The following is a 20,268-nucleotide window of genomic DNA, read 5'->3' as shown; positions in this document are numbered from 1 at the left end:
ATAATTATGAATGGACAGGTTTATTACAGTGCTTTTAAGGTAGGACTGGATTGATATTCCTCCAGCATTCTTGTGTTGTTTTGAAACTTTATATTTCTTAAGAAATTAGAGGTTAAAGTATGAAAATCTTCCACTTTGTTACAATGTTATTCATTAAAAATCCAACCAAAATTTAGCAGCGATTTAGCAAAAAATTTTCTTTGTACTTGCATAATGAATTCCGATTACAAGCAATTGTCTCATTTTTATTTATATCAAAGTTTATTAATGTGCATGACTTCTACTGTTCTATCCAGCTGATTTTGATATCATTTTACTCTCTAGATGATAGACATTATAAGCATATTATGCTTTGTATTGAATTCTGCGTCAGTTTGCATCTACTGACTAGAACATCAGCAGCATTTTGTGTCTCTGTTAGCATTTGCATTGTGTCTTCAGCAGTTGCAGAAGGTGTGCAACCTTGCCAGTTGATTATGTCAGATCTGCCTCTATAGTTATTCAGAGAATTCCAGTTCAGCACTTTGTTTTGTTCCACCTGGCCAGTCACTTAACCTTCAAATGACACATCCAACAGTGTATACAGTTAATTTTGCCACCTCACTGTGGCTTACTGCCTCTTAAAGGCACATACAGCCCATTGTGATCCCATGTGCTGGCAATTTCCTTCACGTTATTTAACATGTACATATCATGAATTGGATAGTGGTACGTGCAGCTATAAGGAGAGATACAAATGACAAGGTATCCCATTGTGTTCTCACAGCTATATTGTTTTGATTTTAGTTTAATCTGATTTCACCTCCATCCATACTACCCTTATTTATGCATTTTTAGGCTCTCACAGACATTTCTCATTTGCCTGGCATACCCACACACCAAAACGGATATTTCACCCAAAAATGACAATTCTGTCATTATTTTCTCACACTCATGATGTTCCATCATTCTTGTAATACAGAAGGCAGAATGTTAGAGACTGTCAGCTTTAGTCACCATTCACTCTTATTTGATCTTTTATGGATCATTTGGGTTTGGAATAACATGTGGTGAATAAATTATGACAAAATTATTTTTTTGGGCAAACTAGCCCTTTAAGAAAGGGTAAGCATAGGTTGCTTTCTGCTGATACAACTCTGTCAAACTCAGTTTACCCAGGTTTAGGGAGGAAAAGATAAAGAGAAAGCAAAAAAAAAAAAAAATTATGTGAGCATCGGTTTAGATGCAATAGAGATTCAACATGCTCTCTGTAACCTGAACGTGAATATTCCATGCACTGCCTGGTGACTGATTTTTATCCTGTGTAATTTCAAGGCTACCCCTCCCTGGTCCAACCTGGTCTAAATATAAGTGCCCAAGCTCAAGAGTGCAATGGTGATCAAGAGTGCAATGGTGACAGAAGATCTCAGCAACTCCCCAGTTTATGGTTGGACCACTTGGGATCATACCTGTGTAGTTTGCGTTATCAGCTCAGATCGTTAGACTAACAGCACTTTGTATGTGTCACTGCCTTAGGGAGTAGTGTGCGTGTGTGTATGCAAACTAATTCTGGTTAATTTCACACATCACTCCTGTCAAAAATTCTTGTTTTTACAATTAATTAATATGAATGTTGTCATTATTTATTATCCAGTTCTTAAGGTTCAGGGTTATGTTGGCATTTTGTCATAACGACTTTTGTTACAATGCATAAAATGCATTATAATTTGCATGTGACGCTTATGCCCATTTGCAGAGTTGGACATCAGGTTTGCATTTTATTTATTTATTTTCATGTTTGAGGTTGGCTGTTTTTTTGGATTCTTAGTGACCTATAAAGTTAGACAATGTTGATATTGTTGACAGTGCACTTCACAGCTGGTTTCCTTGTGCTAACCTTCCCATTCAGTTGCAGAGCATGGTTAATTCTTTTTTGTTTTCTCATTTGAATGCTCTGTACCTACATAAGTCGTTAATCTCAGTTGCCACTCTACATACTGGGAGAGGGTAGAGGCCCCAAACTGCAGTTCAGGTTTGACTCGCTTGACATGGGAAACATTGTCATTGGCTCCAAACAGAGCTATAAGGTTCAACTGTAGATATATTTTTCTGAATCATCATTCTTAAAGGGATAGTTTACCCCAAAATGAAAATGTTGTTATCATTTACTCACCCTCATGTTGTTCAAAACCTGTATGACTAGCTTTCTTTCATAGAACAAAAAAGGGATGTTAGACAGAATGTTAGCCACAGTAAACTTTCTCTGTCATTGCATCTTTTTCCATACAATGAAAGTGAAAGGTGACTGAGACTGTACATTCTGCCTTAAATCTTATTTTGTGCTCCATTCAGGAGAGAAGGTTATAGGGGCTGGAACAACATGAGGGTGGCTATATAATGACATAATTGTCCTTTTTGGGTTAACTATATTTTTAAAGATACAAGCAAAACAGGTTGAGCTTTAATGACATTGCATCAAATTAAATTCCTTTATTTAATAATCATTATTTAACCTAATAGCCAGATATTCACAATTCAGCATCTGCATAACTCACTAAAGATGTTGGCAGATTTTCAGTACTATTTTCAGTAATGGATCCATAATGATGCAAAACCTATTTGGTTTTGGAATTTCTGCAACTGAATGCAGGTTTGTTGTGTGATTGACCCATTGTTAACCTTTAGCAAAGTCTAAAAGACAAGGCCTCTAAGCATTATCTCCTCCGAATCATTACACAGACTAAAGCATAATGTAGTGGTGGGAGAGGAAATATTGATGTTACAGAAGAACTATTTAAAGGATTGATTTGCTGTAAAACCATAGCATGCAGGAACTCACATCAGATTTAATCAGCATGTTGCTGACAATCTGCCAAGTGGACTCAACTCAACAGCATTTTTAATTGAATTATGAAAAGCCCCTGATTATTACAGAATCTTGAAATAGAGCACTGTTTGGCTCAGTTCAAATACATTCTGTGTTGAATTATGCAAACGGTGTGCCTTTCCAATTCCTTTTGTTATTTGAGCTTTTGCGTCATCCTATTAATATAATTGTCCTGGAAGGTTTAGATTGTTTGAATCTGATTTGGGCCTGAGGCCTCCCTTTGAGCGAGTCGCCAAGTATATGATTAAACAATGTAAACTGATCCTTCTGGTGAAAGAACAAAACAATTGGACGTAGACATGAAAATTTGAGCCCATATATATTGTGTAGTATCCTCTTTCTTTTGTGTTCCTTTTCTGTATGGGTTGTTGAAAGCTTGTGTACAAGGCTGCTGCAGAGGATGCACTTTATTCTCAGACTCAATGGGTCAAACCAGAAAATTATGTTTTTATTTTGTTAGTCCATCTTTGAAAGTCTAGTTAAGTATGGAATAACATCATGGAATGGGAAACTTTTTTCAGTTTACTTAGTTAAAATAAACCACAGCAACACAAGAACATTTAGTTTATTTACTATATATTATATTTAACATTTAATAGTTTTAATATTGTTATTTTATTGTGATAATTGATTGTAGCTCTCATTTTTACTATTGTGTGCATTCATGCATGTATCCATGGTGCTCAATGGAGCCCAAAATTATTTATCCTTAATGTGATAAAATTATAATTACTGTATATTTGGATTTGGTGTCTGTTTTCTCTCCATTTTGTCTGTTTCTGATCAACAAGGGATTGATAAAGGGTGCATTTAAACTAGTGCAGCACAGTACAATCCTGGATCTTTGCTTTTTCATCAACCCCTTGGAGGGCATTATCCTAACTGAAGGCTACCAAACACTGGATGTTCACTTCTCCTCTAACAAAATAGGCATCTTCTCTGAGGAGTTACACTTCCATGTGGTGGAAGCACAGTCTTTTTCAAGTTCAGGTAAACCTCACAGATTAACCCACTAAATATGAAAATGGCCTGACCCACTAAGTTTTTTACAGTATTTGACTGTGCAACATCTGTTTGGTGGTCATTCTCTGTATGAAATGCCATTTATGTTGCTTTGGAAAATAATTTAATATAGCATTTTAAACATGAATCGAAATTGCTTGCAAGAAGGCTGTTTTAGATTTAGCTATGTTTTACACAACATAATGCAAATATTTGAAAACATGTTAAGTGCATTTTAATTACTTTCCATACCTAAAGCACTCAATAGCCTTTATTTTACCCTTGATGTAACCTAGTACTTAATTAAACCCCTTCTCATGGTCATTACCAAAAACATACATTCTTCATTATTTTAATTATTAGCTTATGGCTGATTAAATGAATCTGTAAAGGCTGAACCTTAATTAAATGAGAGAAGCAGAGCTCTACCGAAATCCCTGACTAGCATAAACCACTTCCCCTTGATTCAAATGGATTACTATTGAAAGTGCTGTATGTAGAATTTTCAAAACTACTACTCTGCATTGTCATCTAAAAACAATGCTTCTCATTGCTCATTCATCTGGTCTTCACATCAGCAGCCCATTAGTTTTGAATAATTACTTTTCATGGCACATTTCCATTGACCTTAACAAATTCTTGGCAAGGAGCTTTTTGAAAGTTTCTGCATCCCTTCATCTCTTGCAGTGGGTATTTAATTGGCTCTACATTCCACCTCAGTGTCCCAGAACTCAACTTTGGGGAGATGTCCTTTGGTAAATGAACTTACATTCTCCGCTTCATCAATCAGGATCAATGTTATTGATTAATGCTTGTTTTGCATATTAGTTGTATATTCAGTAATGTTCTCGCACTGACCCAAGGGTTGACACAAATGCTGACATGTTGCTTTACCAACACATAAATGGTGTCTATGAGATTTGGACTCCAGATCCGCAGAGATGGTACTGGACTGGAAAGTATTACCAGAATGGATAAGGTCTCTAAACTGAACAGAAGTGTATTAGTGGAGCGGCTAAGTGCTTATGTTTGGCAGAATCGTTCAGTTTATGATACAAGCGTGAAAATTGGCATGAGCAGTCTCCATGGGTCACTTCCAAGAAACTTGTCCGAGCCACTTGAAATTTCAAGATGGCGGCCATTTTTCAAGATGGCCGACACCTTAGTGGAGCAGTTAAGTGATATAGTCCGATCGTTAGTCCACTTAGTCCGATCGTTCATCCAATGCCATTTATATCCCGTGCGATCTGTACACCATCCGGTTAACTAAAACCCCATTAACCTTGGCTCGGCTCTCCCACGCTGGCACAACCTGTCAATTCAGGTGCAGCTATCTAACTGTTTTGGGGTAGATTAGACAGCATTTGGGATACTAACTTTACAATTAGCTGACATTGAACCCCACTCTGAGTTTAACAGCAGTGATATATCACCAGTGTGCCCTGGTAGTGCAGATATTCACTCTTGTCTAATCTATCTATAATCAACAAATCAACACAACTGTATGCGTTAAAAGTTGTTCTTTAGAATAATCTAAAACATATAAAATAAAATGACACCAAATCGTCCTTAATGAAAAAAAAACAATACATTTCTGTCGGAAAATTGATCTTTTGAGGATCCAGGGGTCGGCCATCTTGAAAATAGAAATTTCAAGTGGCTGAGAGTGTTTTCTTGTCAAGCAACCCTTAGAGACTGCTCATACCAATTTGCATGCTTATTTCACTAACTAAACAATTATATCGCTTAACTGCTCCATTTAGGTGGTGGTAATCTTGAAAAAAAGGCCGCCATCTTGAAATTTCAAGTGGCTGTGGGTGGCTTATTGTCTAGTGACCATCAGAGACTGCTCATGCCAATTTTCATGCTTGTATCACCAAATAAACCACTATATCACTTAACTGCTCCACTAAGGTGTAGGCCATCTTGAAAAATGGCCGCCATCTTGAAATTTCAAGTGGCTCGGACAATTTTCTTGTCAAGTGACCCATGGAGACTGCTCATGCCAATTTTCACGCTTGTATCATAAACTGAACGATTATATCACTTAGCCGCTCCACTATATGGGGATTGAGAGACAAACAGAAAGGAGACCTAAAGAGTTTATCTCATCACCAGGGCCGGCCCAAGCCTTTATGGGGCCCTAAGCAGAATTTGATTTGGGGGCCCCTCGGTGCCGCCAATATTGTCAATGCTTGATTATTCGCACACTATAAATCTAACACACCCCTTATCAATTGTATTAGTTGTAGCTGTGTTGCTTACAACATACCAATGTCTGCCTGGCACCTATATTTACCCAATCCTGTTGACCCTCTGTTACCAGTTTTGTGGACTTCCTAGAGAACAATTTGCAGCAGAAGCTGTAGACAGTATCATTTCTTTTTGAATAAGTGAGCAGCTCCACTTACATTTTTTCCCCATTAATTAACTTAGTAGTGGAAGCTTCGGCCATCAGGTTTTTCAGGGAATGTGAAGTTTTCCTTTATAGGCAGTGGCACTCTGCTTACCAGATCAGTCCTTTCTGAGTCAGACTGGATAGATGACCACATCAGTGGATGCACGTGCTGGGAAGTGCTCCTCACATGCAGAGGATGGACCTGATGAAAGATGAAAATATTAATAAAAGCTAGCCATGTTAGATGTCATATTAGAAGGTAATGCAACTGTCTGTCAAAAACGAAGGCATGGTTTATCCATATAAATATAATGATCTGGGATTGTTGAAAAATCATCATCAGCTGTAGCACTGGAACTTGGGGCAGGTGGCGTTGGTTGTGCCCCACGTCCAAAATATTTCAACAGTTCTCCTAGGGAAGTTTCATAAGAGTACATATTTGACAGAATATTTGACAAAATATGTTATTTTCTCAACACAAATTATTATGCACAGCAGCAAGACATCTGTACACCTAAACAACAACTCTTAATCTATAACTAGCTAATTGAGGCATAATGATATTGGAATATAATAGCAAAGACCCCAAAATTGTAGACTAATGTAAATAATGTTAAGTTGTTATCAGTACAAAGTTTATGGAACAGAATCTTATTTTATTACAAAAACATATACCCAGTAAAGTTATTTTTACACAGAAGACAAAAACTTTAATCTAAAACTTGCTAAGTAATATGTTGTACTAATAATATATTAAGATGTCGAGGCTATTTACGGATGATTAATCAAACTTTCCTAAAAAAGAAGATATGCTACATAGGCTATGTTAACTAACTTGCCAGCTAATGTTAGCTCGTAACTTAGCCTAGCTACTTAACATACCTTTATCTTGCTGTTTTTCTCTTCCTCTGTTTTCTTCTTTTTCCTTTTCTCTTCACCAGAGGATATGTCCTTTTTTGTGACATTGCTGTTTTGCTGTCTGAATGTGCTTGCATCCTGCAGCCCGTTAACCTAATATTGCATTTAATATTGTGTTTTTGTATAACTACCATTGTCCATTGACAGTATAATCACAAAAAAAATAAATAAAATAAAATAAAAAAAAATCATGTGCTCTTGGGGGCCCCCTGGTGGCCACCGGGGCCCTAAGCAGCCGATTAGTTCGCTTATGCCTTGGGCCGGCTCTGCTCATCACCCAGCACTGGCACAGTTTGTGCTCTGTCTGAGATTGATATTCAGGTATGGTTGCTTTTTCTGGTTCTACTGTAAGCTGTGCTGTCAAACATACTATCTCACTGAATACCTCAAAGAGATTTGAATTGATTTCCCTATGTAAAAGCACAAGTGGCCAGTTGAAACGATCCCTCTGGTCTGTCCATGCTACAAACATAAGCATTCTCTAAGGAGAGAAACACTTTTGTTTTTTGAGGCTCCAATGACTGACTGCAGCCAGAAACGTCAGTTCACAGCAGACCTTTAAACCCTAGTAAGCCTCAGACAGCTTGGAGTTATGATAAAGGGTTGCTGTATTCCATTAATAGAAAAAAACAGTTAAATGAGAATAGTGGCTCTTGCTCCTCTCTCTCTCTGTGGCAGTGATTATCTTGCCCATACTCTTTTCACTGGTTGCCATGTACCCTTCATACCTGTCATGCGCTGGTCTTTTCCCATCAGTGAGAGCTGTCAGCACTTTGGAGGGCTAATCTTTTGGATGTGTCCAGCTGTCTTTGTGCTTCCTGTGGATGTGGGTGTCTCCTGTCAGTGTGCAAATGTGCCTCTACCAGTCTGTAAAATGACTGTGGCTCACCATGTTTTAACGAGGCCTCAGCATAAAACACATATTAGGGGGTTTTGGTTAGTCAATTAAGTAGAATGGGCAGATTTTCCCAGAAGCATTGCACAGCTGGCCAGCAGCCTCCCAGACATGTTACTATTCTAAGAGAATAGCACCTGGAGAGTACTTTGCTGTTTTTCTCAAGCAGTTACATTTCTCTGTGACAGTTGTCTGTGATCCCATATGTGCTGTGTTATACTACTAAATGCACTGCTGGGAGAGGAATATTGCTATCTTAACAGTTTGGAATACTATATGTGGCGATTTGTAGAGTGCTATATATAGACACGCAGCTGTTTAATCTCTTCATAATATTACTGTTACAGCAGTGATTTAAACAATGATAGAGTCGAGTGGTTTTATCTGAAATGTTGTCTGCGATAGTAAGGAATAAATAAAGCAGTCGGCTACAGGCTGTGCATTACAGTGATTTTATCACGTGCAAGGGGTGTTCCAAGGCATGATTTTGAGTACTTTAAACTCCCTTAGCCATCGTAAAGTCACTGTAATACAAAGACTAGAGGCTTATTGCTTTCATAAAACGGTAGCAACAACAAGATAATAAAAGTCACCAATGTTCAATAAACAGTTTTATTATTTTAGAATAAAACTGTATTTAAAACAATAAACAATTTATTATTAATTATTATCAACCAAGTGTACATTTAATATAGTTTATCATATTAAGCAACATAGCAACTTGGTGCATTAATAGAATGTGCGGTCAAAGGCGTGCATTTATTGTGATTTTACAAATCCTTGAATGTGGTTCCTCCTATCATAATTTAGAGTCAGAACTATCTGTTTTAAAATTGAATAAATAAATTAAATAAATAAATGTAATCTTATAATGTGTATCTATGTGTTTTGTGTTTGTTTTGCAGCTGACCTTATGCTCCAAAACTGTGCAAGACTACAGGCTGGCTTTAGTGGTGGATGTACAGGGTTTTAGAGAGAACGTTTTTGCTCTCTCAATCAAAGCTAGGTAGAATATATAATTTTATGGGCTTGTATGAAATATTTACACTGGTCTTCAAGCACTAAGCTTCTATCTGAATGTCCCTGTAAATGTGTTGTGCCTGATGTGATCCTTGAGAACCCAGTTCTTCAGTTCCAGCACTGTTTAGGCAGTGGCGGGCCGTGCATTTAAATTCTAGGCCTTCAGTGTGACTCATGCCATTAAAGACACCCTATGCCTTTGGGGATCATACATTATGTCGTAGCTAACTAGTAATACCAATTGACATTTTGAAAACACATCTGAGCATGAAAGCCAGAACTTGAAATGACACTTAATGCTCAAGCAAGCCTAATTTTAACTGCAGCATGACTGTTTTGTCTCCTGAACAGATATTCAAAAATCATAATTAGTCATATGAATCTACCAAGGAGGTCTATATTACCTGGAAAAATCGATCTAATAATATTTGCGATTTAAACGTTGCTTGCAATAAATTTTGCTTCATCAGGGTACACGGTTATGCTGCGTTCCATTCAAGTTGGATCTAGGATATTCTTACTTGATATCTCTGACCATAAATGCATTCCATTACCTGATATTCGGAATGGCAATGCTCCCCTTAGTTTAGCAGGGGTTTGACTCTCATTAGAGATGTCTCCTAGCAACCCAGCTGATAAACAATGCTACAGCGCTAGCATTTGTGCTTCAGGTGTCCGATTATCAAAAGAGATTAGAATGTTTTATACACCTGTTTCTGCAGGCGTTTGTTAAACAAGCTTTAATATCATGTAATGTGGAAACAAACTCATTTATCTATATTGCTTAATAAAGTGATTGTTTATCACTTTGTATATCTCCCTGAGTGTCGACATGTTTGTGTAACATCATGCCCCTGCATCTCAGCAAAATCATAGCTGAGAATTTTTGCACGAGCCTACAAGTTGTAATTCTGACTTCAAGATGCATTCCATTGCACTTTTACTTGTAGGAAGTTGTAAACTCCGACTTTCCGAGTTGAATGGAATGCAGCACTGCTTTTCAAAACTTGATCCGACACTGAATGCTCCAGAAGCCTAATTTACACTTAGAAAACTCCTGATGTTGCTATAACAATGCAAAAAGCACTTAACAATTTACTTGAAGTTCTCCTTTCCTGTTTAATACATTAAGCAATCACACGGTCATGTAGAACATCTAATTAATGAATCAATGGCGATAGCGCCAATGATGACAGCCGACTGGTCAGAAAATTCTCACTCTTTTCAAATATGTACATCACCTAAAGCATGATTGCTTCACAAAAGGCCATCTAGAAGGCCTCGAATGGGACATATCCTAAAGATCACACCCACCAAGAACAAACAAATTAATCTGACAATCTGACTTTAGTTGCTCATTCATTTGCACTGTTGAGGGATTCTGAAGAAATTCTAAAGGCCTGATGGGGTGGAGCTCAGACTCACATGCTGCTTCGGGCATGTGATTTGTGACACAGTTGTCACACTTCGCTTGTAAACATCAAGGACTAAATTCTGACTGGATAAACTTTTCATTTTTCTCTATTTGTTTTTAGATTAATTAAGAGTGGAAAGCGATTAAACATACATTGGCAAAAAGGTAATGAAAGGATGAAAAATATTTATTTATTTGGCATGTTAGGCCAGCAGAGAAGGCTTTGCTGGCCCAGAGAAATCGCCACTGTTCCTAGGTCATCCCTATGGGCAATCAGTTAAACTCTTCAATGACACTGACCTCCTTGTGTGCTATGGACTGCTACCACAGATAATATCTCAAAACCAAGTTAGTCAATGTATCTCCTTGCAACTGCAGCCCTCAAGGGTCATGTGAAATCAATCTGAAAGTGTTGTTGCTTTTTGTCCAGCTTTGAGGTCATTTACACTCACTGAGCACTTTATTAGGAACACCCGTACACCTTCTTATTCATGCATTTATCTAATCAACCAATCTTGTGGCAGTAGTGTAATGAATAAAATAATGCAGATATGGGTCAGGAGCATCAGGTAATGTTCACATCAACCATCAGAATGGGAAAAATGTGATCTCAGTGATTTTGACTGTGGCATGATTGTTGGTGCTAGACGGGCTGGTTTGAGTATTTCTTTAATTGTTGATCTCTTGGGATTTTCACACACAATAGTCTCTAATTTACTCAGAATGGTGCCAAAAACAAAAAACATCCAGTAAGTGGCAGCTCTATGGATGGAAACACTTGTACCACAGAGTTTTGTCCAGGCAAATGCTCTCTAGAATGAGTATTCCTCCCGCTAATACCACCAGAAATCAAAGCCTATCCTCCTGGCTAACTTAACCAGGTATGTGTGTTGTAAAGCAGATAACACGCATGTGCGTGCTTCTGTTTCTCTGTGAAGCCGTATGAGGAGGACCCCCATCTTCTTTATACTAGTACTCATCCACGAGGGGTCATCCAGCCACACAGCGCAGAACAGATTCCATTAGTTCTTCTGGTCAAGACAGTGGGCAGCCTGCAGCAAACAGCTTGCATCACTATACTAGGCCTTTAAGACCCACCATTGGTGAGTGTGTACGAGAGACGTTACGGCGAGTACTTGTTGTGGCATTAGTGTTTACAGTATGTAATTTTTTTTTAAACTCAACAAATAAGTCACATTTTCCATCAGTCAATGTCCACTGTGACATAATCAGGTCAGCATATTTTAGTAAACTCATAGAAAATAACCACAACAATCCTAGATGTTTATTCAGTACTGTGGCTAGATTTGGTTAGGAATCAACAGAACCAGTTATTACATCACAGCACAAGAGTAATGACTTTATTTACAGATAAAATTTAAATAATCAGAAATAAAATTGAAATTATGCAATCATCTGTCATAGCACCTCAGAAAACTCATGAAGAGCTAACAAAACTTATCAAAACATCAAAAGCCACAATATGTTTGTTAGATCCTATACCAACTAAGCTCTTAAAAGAGGTATTTCCTGTAATTTCAGAACCTCTTCTTAATATTATTAACTCCTCGCTATTGTTAGGATTACCTTGTCTTGTTTTACCGTTGCCCCTTTCGTTTCCATTTTAGTCCCTTTTGTTTTCCATAGGTTCACCTTTGTCCCTTGTTTAGCTCCACTGTCTCACTAGTCTATTGTTTAAAGAACTACACTTCCCAGTATCCACCTGTCATCATCACTGCCATTTTGTGTCATTGTTCACACCTGTTTATCATTTGTAATCATCCTGTCCTTGTGTATTTATATCCTGGTTTTTGGTTCAGTCCTTGTCTTTCGTTGAAATGTTGTTAGCCTGGTGTGTTTCCCCTGCCCGTGCTTTTCTAGTTTTATGTTTGTTTCCCTATTGAGGGTTTTTCCTTTGTGTTTGTTTGTTTTGCTTATCAATAAAGTAAGCCTGCATTTGGATCCGCTCTCCTCGTCTGCCTTCGCTGCCTTCATTTTGTAACAGCTATGCTTAGGACATGTCCCAAGAAACTTTAAAATGGCAGTTATCAAACTGCTTATTAAGAAGCCACAACTTGATCCTGGAGAACTGGCTAAATATAGACTGATTTCAAATCTCCCGTTTATGTAAAAAATACTAGAAAAGGTAGTATCCTCCCAAATATGTTCATTTCTACAGAGAAGCACAAGCGACGATTTTTAGAAGAATATTTCAGCTCTGTTGGTCCATACAATGCAAGTAAATTGTGACCAGGCCTTTGAAGCTCCAAATAGCAGATAAAGTCAGCATAAAAGTAATCCATCAGACTCCAGTGGTTTAATCAATGTCTTCTGAAGTGATCCAGTTGGTTTTGGGAATGAACAGACTAAAATGTAACTCCTTTTTCACTGTACATCTTGACAGAATTCTCATTGGCAATCATGATTTCAATCTCGATTACACTTTCTATAGTGCTATCTACCACTCTGTGCCAGTGACGTGCGGAGATGTCTTAAAGAGGCTAGGCAGTGAGTTATGAAAGCCAGATTACCTGATGTATTGTTTAAGCTAATAATACGTAATAACAGTGAACGTTACGCACAAGCGCGGCATATCAAGAAATGTACAAATCAGGATGTATATAGTGTACTCTCTCTCTCTCTCTCTCTCTCACACAGACACACACACACACACACAAGCGCGTAAACAGTGAACGTTACGCACAAGCGCGGCATATCAAGAAATGTACAAATCAGGATGTATATCGTGTATTCTCTCTCTCTCTCTCTCTCTCTCTCTCTCTCTCTCTCTCTCACACACACACACACACACACACACACACTCAAGCGCACAGCCACATAGCCAATCTTTTCTTACATACCAATCAGTTTGAAATGATCGGATCATTTTTGGGCCCTTTTGCTGTACTAGTCCATCTAAGGTTGGCGTAGACCTCCCTCGTGCAATTAACTCATATTTGGAATTAAAATCGAGCTTGGAAAAATTTCTTAATTCCGTGATTACAGCCGGTGCTGTCATTTTGATTTTGAATTTGGCGGGGATTAGGCATGTACGCTAGCTGTTGTGTAATGACGTTAGCTACGCAAATGTCCAGGAATATCTTGATTTTAATTGGTCCATGTCTGATACGTAATGGAGATGATTACGGGCATAACATATTTACGTCAAAAGGCACAGCAGATTTGTGCTTTTTGCCGTACATGTTAAAGAATACAGGATCGAAGTGCGCATGCGCAATATGGGTTTTCCGCTTGTCGTCTGCAATGAATGGACCGTAAAAGCACTGCTTATTCTACCATTTGTTTTTAGTTGATTATGCGTAACTGCTACATTTGTCATCATAACGTCTAAACAATTGGAATAACACACATATTGCATATATAAAAATCACAAGAATGAAAAGTAAAAATATAAATACAAGTTTATTATTTAATAAACATTTTATTTTTGAATTTTGGCAGGGTAGGCAGTGCCTAGTTTGCCTACCCAGACCGCACGTCAGTGCTCTGTGCATGTGTCAAGCACTAGGATGTGTAATCTAGCTTGAATCATGATTGCTAAGGAGACTGCTGTCAAGATGTACAGTAACATTTTTTACATTTTGTTCTGTTCACACCTAAAACCAACTGAATCGCCACCAAAACATTGATTAAACCACTGGAGTCGTATGGATTACTTTTATGTTGACTTTATGTCCTTTTTGGAGCTTCAAAGGCCTAATCACCATTCACTTACATTGTATGGAGCTTACAGAACTCAGGGATTCTTCTAAAAATCTTTGTTTGTGTTCTGCAGAAGACAAAGTCATACACATCTGGGATGGCATGAGGGTGAGTAAATTATGATTTATTGGTGAACTATCCCTTTTAAAGTATTAACACTGTTTTCTACCGACTATTTTTTTTATTCTACAGTTTGTATTTTTAAACAACAGTTGCTTTTTAAACAAGCCATTATGATGTGCAGAAAAAAAAGCCTAATGATCTCAAAATAAAGCAAATTTGGGGTATTCAAGCACATTTGTACCCTACAAAGCGCTTAGGAATACACAAAGTCCAAAAGGCCAAAATGTTTATTTATTTTTTATTTGTTTTTGGTGGAAGGCTCTTTAGGAACAGAAGCTTATCTGCCATAATACACACATATTCTTATTATTTATAGCATTATTTTTGTGTTAAATAGCCTGTCCTATGTCTGTGCATGGGTAGTGCAAGTACAGTTTTCACAAGCACAGGGAAATGCTCTTTATTAATGTGCCAATAATCAACTGGGCTACCTGCTGTCTTCTGGTGGTTTGGCTTTTAAAAATTATGGACTTTGCTTTTATGTTTGAAATGTGGCTGCCATTGCACATTCTTGTACATAGAAATGCAAATATGTGTTATATTTTAAAGTATTTGAATTATATCACACATTATGCAGACACAAAGAGGAAATGCAAACTGAATTTGCCTGTGCTTCCATAGCTAAATTAAATATCATCTATCATCAGCCACCATTTACATTAAATCGAATAATGGGTAACAGGTCTGTTAAAGTAGTGTTTTTTGTCTCAGTTGGCCAAGAGTTTTTGTCTTTCGTTGAAAACCCCCCAAAATAAAACATGCAGGCACTGAAAATTTTGGTGGCCAAAATCACTAGATGCAACTCCATATGTAACCTGCTTTTTTCAATAGGAGCTGCTTCTGTCCTGTGTTGGCCAGGATCCTTCCGTCTCTGTCACTGCTGCCAAGCTGAACTTTGGCTGCAATCCCATGCTGAGTAATGTCCCAAGGACTTTGCAACTGTCCAACAACTGGCTGCTGATGTAAAGTTATTACCAAACCCTGAAAATTTGTCATGAGTAAGCTTGGCCTACCACCATGCTCACATTTGACCTCGTAGAAATGCGGCCATGAAAGACAAAAATGTATTCCCTATGCTTTTCTTTATCCTGATTCATCTTTACAGCACTTTGTACAAATTTGTAGCATTTTTCTTACTCTTGGTCCAATATCATGGTCTTCACAGCTGGTGAATATTTTCTTTAGATAAGATAAGAGTTTGCTTAATCCCCCCAGTCATATGCCTTATTTATAAGTCTTAATTTCAACTCATTTATATTTTACTTTTTGTGGCTCTTTAAATTAAAGAGGCTTCCTTGATTATCAGCACTAATCAATAGAATTCGAATTTCTTTAATTCCTGGATGGATTACACACACACACACACACACACACACACACACACACACATGTTTGGTTTCCATGTTTGGTTTCCATGTTTTATGGGGACTTTCCATAGACATAATGGTTTTTATACTGTACAAACTTTATATTCTATCCCCTAAACCTAACCCTACCCCTAAACCTAACCCTCACAGAAAACTTTCTGCATTTTTACATTTTCAAAAAACATAATTTAGTATGATTTATAAGCTGTTTTCCACATGGGGACCGACAAAATGTCCCCACAAGGTCAAAAATTTCGGGTTTTACTATCCTTATGGGGACATTTGGTCCCCACAAAGTGATAAATACACGCTCACACACACACACACACACGTATATACAAAAAAACTTAGCACAAACAGTACAGAATGAAGACACATTCATATATTCAGGGTATCCTAGATTGTGGGCTGATGCTCATTTGTAAACTGATCCTGTCTTCTTCTCTAAGGCTGAAGACTTTCATAAGCCCTGAGTTTTTACAAAACATTTTCCAGCTTTAGTCAATCCTGAATTCCATTAGAGGCACTCGATAGCGTGGCTGAGTGCAAGGCAGACACTGACAGGAGTGTCATATACATATAATATACTCAAAAACACATTCTTGAGCTTTTATGCATCCATCTGTTCCTGTAGTTTCTGATAAAATAATATTGTGTGTTTTTTTTGTTGTATTTTTTTTTAATTTTTGGAAATGGGTGTCCTCTCTAGAGACTATCTTTTGGTTCCATTATAAAGCTCTTCACCACCATGAAGTTCAAAGCAATCAATGGTGTTAAACCTTCTAATGCAGGTCTGATCTGATTATTGAAATATCAGCCGGCTTGTTCTTCACTTGATTCTGCTCTCAAGGGGAATCGCCCCAACCTTGATCTAGCTCCCTATCGGATGGCCTGTCTATCTCTCTTCCCCTCCTCTATCTCTCTTTCACTCACTTTACCGCTCTCTCTTTCATTTGAAGACTTGAGTGATCTATGTCTCCCTGCTGACAACCCTCAATCAGACACAGTTCAAATGATACAGCCCTCTCTCTACCCTCTACCTGCTCAAGTGCGTTTCTTCCTTCCTGAATGGTGAATTTGCAGTTTCTCTTGTCCAAGGGCACTCTTTGCTTGCTCAAGATGATTGTATTGATGCACAAACCCTTGTCCTGGGACAAATGAAGAGCAACTTTCACTTCAACCTGGTCTCAGTGAAAATGTGACTATACATTTTTGCAAAACTTGTTATAAGTATCTCATGGTATTATTCTCTGCAGTATTCAGCTGAAATGAACACCAGAGGCACACAAAACTGTGTGTTTTGTTCACTTTCACTCAAATCTGGACTTAAATGGCTGATAATGACTTTATAAACACATTACTCAGCCCTTGCTATGTTATGATATCGAGACACTTTTACTCTAACTCATCATTGTACATTTTAACGCTTGTTTTACAGACCCACCTACATAAAGTATGTACACTTATTCCAATATGATTAGCTTGCGTGGTATCACACCTCATAGAGCATTGGACTTTGGACTTGGATGACCATGGTTCTAAAACCAGACAAGAAATCAAGCTGAGACATGACACGACAGAGACATTGATGTGACACAAATTGATGTGGTTGCTTCAGAATATGTGCTTTTCATATCACTTTTGCATTTTAAAATTGTCTGTTTTGTTAAACTCTCATTTCTCTTTTTGGACACTATTGGTTAAGTTTAGAGTTAAGTTTTAGGTTAGGGAGGCAAGTTTTATTAAAACCTCCAACTAAAATTCACCTTATAAACCTTGTCTGATTACAACCTAATTTCGCTTGGTTTTGGCGCCTCCTACTGGACATTTCACTTGAAATGTGCAGCCAAACCTGTTATGAAGATCGTAATTTCAGTTTTGCAAAAAACGTTGCAATGCTCACATAATTTTCATGAGACCAGGCTGTTTCAGTCAGGACCACTTTCGTCAAATGAATACTTGACTTGAATAGTTGAATGAATGCTTTTTTCACTTATAGACAAGTGAAGCAATCTGTTTGTGTTGGTGGTATGATTCTGTGCAGCATGGTACAATCCTTCATTGCATAATATATAAAATAGACACTTAGAACTTCAAGTACTGTATATCAAGTTGATAAATCATGAACAAGGTGCAATAACATTGAAGATAGGAATTTCAAACTGGCAATCAATAGTAGTTTTAGAGCACAAAACAACAAAACAGATGCAGAGAAAAACTAAAAGGGGATGGAGGATGTTAAGTGCAGCTAGCATTCATGCAAGGGAAAGACAGCTAAAGCTATGAATAAAAGGAGGACTTAAATAAAACCGCTCTGATAAATGTCTGAATTTTATTGATAGATGTCATGATCAGCTGATTGCAGATTGACTAGCATGACCTGCATAAATTAATTCTATGCTTCATCTGGTAAAGGCTATACATTTAAACAGATACAATTTGAAATTAACTGCACAATATCAATGTATAAACTAGCCAAAGCTTGAAAATATTGTAATACATTCATACTGTTAGGAAGCTTGGGAGGAGGAGCCATAGGAAGCTCTGGAGTCTCTGGGAGCAGAGCCATAGGAGGCTCGGGAGGCGGAGCCGTAGGAGGCTCTGGAGGTGGAGCCGTAGGAGGCTCAGGAGGAAGAGCCGAGGGAGGAGGAACCATGGAAAGCTCGGGAGGCTCAGCTGAGGGAGGCTCTGGAGGCGGAGCTGAGGGAAGCTCTGGAGGCGGAGCTGAGGGAGGCTCTGGAGGCTCAGAGGCCTCAGGGGGCAGTGCCGTGGGAGGCTCAGGAGGCAGAGCCGAGGGAGGAGGAACCATGGAAAGCTCGGGAGGCTCAGGGGGCAGAGCCGTGGGAGGCTCAGGAGGCAGAGCAGAGGGAGGCTCGAGAGGCGGAGCCCTGGGAGGCTCGAGAGGAGGAGCCCTGGCAGACTCGAGAGACTTGAGAGATGGAGCCCTGGGAGGCGGAGCCCTAGGAGGCTTGGGAGGCTCAGCTGAGGGAGGCTCTGGAGGCGGAGCTGAGGGAGGCTCAGAGGCCTCAGGGGGCGGAGCCGTGGGAGGCTCAGGAGGCAGAGCCGAGGGAGGAGGAACCATGGAAAGCTCGGGAGGCTCAGGGGCAGAGCCGTGGGAGGCTCAGGAGGCAGAGCAGAGGGAGGCTCGAGAGGCGGAGCCCTGGGAATCTCGGGAGGAGGAGCCCTGGCAGACTCGAGAGACTTGAGAGATGGAGCCCTGGGAGGCGGAGCCCTAGGAGGCTTGGGAGGAGGAGCCCTGGGTGGCTCGGGAGACTTGAGAGGCGGAGCCCTGGAAGGCTCGAGAGGCTTGAGAGGCGGAGCCCTGGGAGGCCTCTGAGCCTCCAGAGCCTCCCTCAGCTCCGCCTCCAGAGCCTCCCTCAGCTGAGCCTCCCGAGCTTTCCATGGTTCCTCCTCCCTCGGCTCTTCCTCCTGAGCCTCCTACGGCTCCACCTCCAGAGCCTCCTACGGCTCTGCCTCCCGAGCCTCCTACGGCTCTGCTCCCAGAGACTCCAGAGCTTCCTATGGCTCCTCCTCCCAAGCTTCCTAACATAGCCCCCCCTCAGTGAAAACTAAGGAATGCAAAGGTGGCAGACAAAGGGCAATAGTGAAACAAGACAAGGAATTCCTAACATAAAGACAAAAGTGAAAACTAAGGAATGCAAAGGTGGCAGACAAAGGGCAACAGTGAAACAAGACAAGGAATTCCTAACACATACACAGGAATATGATTATATACTGTACAGTGGCTCAAATAAGTATTCGGTCAGTCGGCCCCTTCAAGTTCACACAGGGGTCCGAGCAGAGTAATTGCAGGTGTAGTTCATCACAAGAGCTAACTATCGTTTTTAAAGTGTCTTTATTTTGACCAATATATCTATTGTTTTATACTTTTTGCTTGTTTTGCTAGAAAAATGTGTTTGTGCTGTATTTCTGCACATTGGTTTGATATTTTGTTATATAATGACAAAGACATTCATACATTTCTAAGTGTGGTTATGTCTTCAAATACTTTTTGGGGTCACTGTTTATAAATAAATAAATGAAATGCATTCTTGGATGTACAGCAATATGTGACAAAGATCCAACTTCTTTGTTTATCACAATAAGTGTGCATTACAGTATATTTCGAAGAGATACTAATATAAAGTGTTAACAAAACCCATACCTCTGTCCATCAATATTTTCCCCAAAATGGTTTATGTGATACTCCAATGCCTCACAGTTGAGTTAATAAGAGATATGAGTGTGGCTGATAATAATCCATCTGTAGTCATGATACACCTCTGTTTGGGTCTGGTTGCTGGCCCTAGATTCCTAATTGGCCTCTGACACACTGTCTGCCTCTCAAACACACTCTTTGCCACATACAAACATATTTGCCCGGCATGCCTCAAAAATACTCCATATCAGTTTAATGAGTTTGTCACAAAAAGACAGCTGTTTCATGTTTCATCTCTGTGAGATGTTTACCCAGGTATTAGGTTCTCTGGAAAGCTTGATTCTGATTGATCAATTGTGACATTCAACAGTCCAATGATCTAT

The 20,268-nt window shown here is 39.0% G+C and overlaps 1 protein-coding gene across 1 annotated transcript in view; it reads left to right on the top strand.

Annotated features, from left to right (window-relative positions):
- The window catches only part of hydin (HYDIN axonemal central pair apparatus protein), a 104,685-nt gene that overhangs the window by 12,311 nt on the left and 72,106 nt on the right, over positions 1-20,268 (top strand). Inside the window, 8 exon segments of the mRNA XM_052152212.1 lie at positions 1,956-2,066; positions 3,640-3,828; positions 4,530-4,623; positions 4,732-4,847; positions 8,985-9,085; positions 10,729-10,861; positions 11,452-11,616; positions 15,191-15,321. Coding sequence (XP_052008172.1) covers positions 1,956-2,066; positions 3,640-3,828; positions 4,530-4,623; positions 4,732-4,847; positions 8,985-9,085; positions 10,729-10,861; positions 11,452-11,616; positions 15,191-15,321 — 1,040 coding nt within the window.

This window comes from Xyrauchen texanus, chromosome 21 (genome assembly GCF_025860055.1).
Source record: "Xyrauchen texanus isolate HMW12.3.18 chromosome 21, RBS_HiC_50CHRs, whole genome shotgun sequence".
Lineage (NCBI taxonomy): Eukaryota > Metazoa > Chordata > Actinopteri > Cypriniformes > Catostomidae > Xyrauchen > Xyrauchen texanus.
This window is presented reverse-complemented; position numbering and strand designations above follow the sequence as displayed.